Source organism: Frankliniella occidentalis, unplaced genomic scaffold (genome assembly GCF_000697945.3).
Source record: "Frankliniella occidentalis isolate FOCC.00 unplaced genomic scaffold, Focc_3.1 Scaffold1, whole genome shotgun sequence".
Lineage (NCBI taxonomy): Eukaryota > Metazoa > Arthropoda > Insecta > Thysanoptera > Thripidae > Frankliniella > Frankliniella occidentalis.
Window position 1 is genome coordinate 3,335,178 of NW_026267131.1, and position 4,311 is coordinate 3,339,488.

The 4,311-nt window shown below is 48.2% G+C and overlaps 1 protein-coding gene across 2 annotated transcripts in view; it reads left to right on the top strand.

Annotated features, from left to right (window-relative positions):
• The window catches only part of LOC113207301 (uncharacterized), a 71,926-nt gene that overhangs the window by 59,723 nt on the left and 7,892 nt on the right, over positions 1-4,311 (top strand). For both annotated transcript variants that reach the window (XM_052269646.1, XM_052269674.1), the window contains exons 4-5: positions 2,846-2,988; positions 3,786-3,930. In XM_052269646.1, coding sequence (XP_052125606.1) covers positions 2,846-2,988; positions 3,786-3,930 — 288 coding nt within the window. The remainder of the gene's footprint in view (positions 1-2,845; positions 2,989-3,785; positions 3,931-4,311) is intronic.

Sequence of the window (4,311 nt, forward strand, 5' to 3'; positions counted from 1 at the left end):
AGCGCCCACAAGCTAGGGATCTGGAATGGAATGCTGAGACGGGGGAGGGGCTGTAATCACAGGCCTCTCTCTCTCTCTCTCTCTCTCTCTCTCTCCCTCTCTCTCCCTCTCTCTCTCTCCCATCTGTCTCCATCTGCGTCTCGTACTCTCTCCGAACACACCGCATCTTCCGCTCGGGCGGCAAGGGAAAGCGCCGCGCTTAGCTGCGCCGCGCCGTAAGTCCCCCAGCTTTACAGCAAACAAAGCAGTTCGCTACCACTTTAAGACTGGCCAGCTCTGGCCTTGCGATGTCTCCGGGGGGACGCCGCGAGGAGACTTACTTCTCCCCGCCGTTTTTCAACGGAAAAACTCCTCTATTCATACTCTGCAACGAGTGACGTTGTTTTTCTTTTCATCGTTTTCGCCCTGGGGTCGCCCCCGCCGTGGGAATACAACAGTCGGCAAGCCTCATTTCTCCCGTTCCGACGACGTCGAGTGTCGAGTAATTGCTGCAAATGGATAGTGTATTTTCGACGCTGAAAACAAGAGAACGAACAAAAATAACTAACAAGGGAACCTTTTCAGGTGTAAATCTCCGATTTCGTTGGTACTCGGAAAATTTAAAGGTTATTGTATTAGAAGTCGGATGGCACTTGAAATTTTTCCTAAACTTAACATTTACTAGGGGTTTACTTAAGCCTGACACTGTTTTTTGCTTCAAATATCCCTCTACCGCTTTAACGGTGCAAAATAGAGCAAAACGGACAAAATTTTCGCCCATAGGGCACTACTTTGACGAATTACCCCTTAGAACACTGCTTCACATTTTTCAAAAAATATTTTTTTTCTAACACCTTACTCCTACCTTATATAGGGGAAAACAAAATGTCAGGTTTAGGAAAAATTTCAAGTGCCATCCGATTTCTACATAAATAACCTTCAAATTTTCTAAGTTTCAACGAAATCGGAGATTTACACCTGAAAAGGTTCCCTTGTAAGTATCGAAGTAATATGCGTTTTGAATCTCCTCGTGAAGTGCTCGTCCAGTTTTGCTGACGCGCGCCTCGCTACTGCCGCGGCCCTTGCCGGCCCGGTGCGCCGTTAAGCATGCAAAGCTCTCCGTTCCTCTCGTAAAGCGCGCACGCATTACCGAGCCCAGGCTGTAAAGACTGCGCTACCTGAGTGACAAAACGACACGCCGCGATACGCAGCGCAAAAGGAAAACAAAGACACGTTTCTGTGTTTCTATCGCTCCATTGTGTGTGCGTGTGTGCATTAATGCCCTTCCCAACCATCCAGGCTTACATTAGCCATTGTCATGCGCCCAGTAATTCAATCATTCATACCTCCTTTTATTGTTCATAATCACTCTCACCTGTAGAAAAGCCAGTCGATAAAATCCATTATTTGAGATAATACCATTTCCTTTGCACTTGCGACCGGCGCTCTGAAAACCCAACAGCATGCATGGTGTGCACATTGTACCTACATCATGCATTGAGATGCAGTCTGTAAGCCAGCGAGGCCTAAAATATCTTTTGCAATTAGGAACAAGAGTAAAGGTTTCCCGTGTCCTTCTCTCTTCCGCCGCCCCCTCGGCGATAAAACTCCCTGGGGACGGCCGGCCGGAGAGAGTTGTCAGCTCGGGCGATAGACAGTGGCAGGTGGCCGCTAGCTGACCGCCTGACCGATTTCGCTGCCGCCCGGGCCATCCCTTCCCTCGCCTCTATCACCGTAGGTCCTTCCGCAGGACGCGCAGCCGCGCAGCAGGCGGCCAGGTCCTTGCGGATTAAGGGCCGTCCGTCAAGGACAAGCATCCATGTCGCCCCCGCTGGCGCCTCCTCCGGCCCCCGTTCCCGTCGGGTCACACAATAATAATAATTTGTTTCAAACGACCTCATGGACTTACTCGAACGTTTTACCGGAGGAACGCGTCGCGAGAGATGCCTTAGTACTAACTGTAATCCGTGTATACGCTCTCTGCTCCCCAACCTGATATCACAATCCAATTACATCTCCCCTTAATGTATTACGAAAAATACATCTAACCGCATCTGACGTTTAGAGGTCCTGTGAAATTGATCACATTCAAGTGGATTTTGACTTTCAACTCAGAATACTAAATCCAGTCAATCGCCATAAGGAAGTCACATACACTGATAAACCAAGTGTACAACTGCTCAACACTTGCAAGTGTGCAACCACAAGTTCAATACTTGCAAGTGTTCGCAATTCAGTAGTAGTACACTTGCAAGTGTTAAACTCGGTATTTGTGCTCTTGTAAGTGTTCAACTCTCCTGTTGTACACTTCACCAGATCGGGCGCTTACTGTGAGGGAAGTGTTCATCAGAGGAGTTGCACACTTACAAGTGCACAAATACCGAGTTGAACACTTGCAAGTGTACTACAACTAAATTGAACACTTACAAGTGTTGAGCAGTTGAACACTTGGTTTATCAGTGTAACCAGTGTATACGTAGTAGTATGAGGTACCAGGCTGGCCCTCGGAACGCGCTATTATTTACATTTTATTTTTACTTTGAGGAGGATCCTTTGCCTCGGCCGCACCGAAATGATAAGGGACCGTTCGGCCCGTCCCACCAGACAAGGGTAGGGTTTCACAAGCACGCGAGGCGGGCGAAGAAAAATGAGACATTTCTTGTCGAGGGTGGCCGTGCCGTCCCGTGCCGAGCGGTGCGCTTCGCATAGCCACGCGGAGAACGGCGGTGGAAATCACTGCATTATTACGCGTGGAACGGGGAGCATACAATAATAAACCAATTGCAAATCCAATTTCAAAAAATAAAAATAAAAGCTGAGATATTTTTCCTTGTGACATGTTGTGCGTTATTTTGCTTGTTTGCAGTGCATTCACCACGGGCATGACCTGCGTGGACAACTTCACTCGCAACTGCCTGGAGAAAGACAAGCAGAAGTGGGTGGAGAACACTGTGGCTGGAGCCAAAGCCACGTTCAGCATGTTATGCAAGAACAAGGCCTTCCGAGATCGTGAGTACTTATCTTCGTTGTTGCTGCCACAGAAAAAAAGAGGCTGTTGCTGAAAGAACGAAATCTGGCTTTGGCCACGGAAGGAACGCGTTCTTTATCGCAACAACAACGTCTTTCTCTCTACTAAATGTTGATTTCTGGAGCTAAAACCTGTTACAGTACCTATCCGGAAATCAACTAACATTTTGGTTGGGGAACTAACTATTTTTTTTCCGTGTCCATTCGCCCTTCGCTTGCGTAACAGTGGGGCATAGACTGTTTAGACTCCTAGAAGATCCTCTAAGTTTGGCGGGAGCTGGGCCTCTCAGATTAAGAGAGTGCTTTTGGGAAGCAGACAGCAAACAGCAGGCAGCAGACAGTAAATACTGGCGATTTTACAAATGTTCATCAAAATTGGAGCATTGCTCCGTTCATACTGGCTTATTAAAAAATGCGTAAGCAGAGCACTTACACCGAACTCAGTAAGCTATTAACTAAAATGTTCGTAAGCTTTTAGTGTATAGATTTAATGCCGAAAATTGGACGCTTAATTGTAAAATTATCGCTATTTACTATCTACTACTGTTGTCTGCTGTTTGCTTCCTGCTTCCCGACAGCACTCCCTTAAGCTATGCAGCCCTGGTGTCCAATGAGAATGCTCTGGGGTTTCCACGACTGATTTATTTGTTGACACATAACAGGAAGGCACCTTTGTACAGCTTCATGGTAAAAACGATGTCTTCCTTTTTTTCAAAGGGAAAGGACTACCATGTCATGCCAGTGCATGGCTTTAACACACGCTTCTGTTTTTCCCCCAGAGTATCTCAAATACTCCTCCTGCTTCCTCAAGTCGTCTGTAAATGAAGGCTGGGACCACTGCGCCGGCCGATTTATCGGCCTCGTCCAAGAGGAGATGGCGAGGAACAGCTCCAGGCACGAGGAGCGCATCATGGAGCTCTGCTGGTGAGAGGCGTTTTTGTTTTCATGGAGCGGGCGAGGAGATTAAAGGGGGTGCTTCCGAGATCTCTCACAGTAATCGAGCGCTATAACGGCCGAAAGCTGAAGGGGTGACGCGCGCAGCCCGGCGCAGCCTCGCACGCGACGTGGGTTCAAGGAGCGCTCATTTTTATTGCCACTGATGATGAGACTGTGAGAAACGCCGAGTGTTTCTCGTGCGGGTTTTCGTGAGGGTAGGGGATCGACTGTGGGAATCTCTTAATGAGGGCGATTTCCATACGTTCCGCATTCAATTGCCGAATCCGCGACCCCCGTAATCACATCGTTTCCGTGGTGCATCATTAATGAGGAATACTCGTGTAAGAGAGTGTGTCTAGGGGGGGGGGG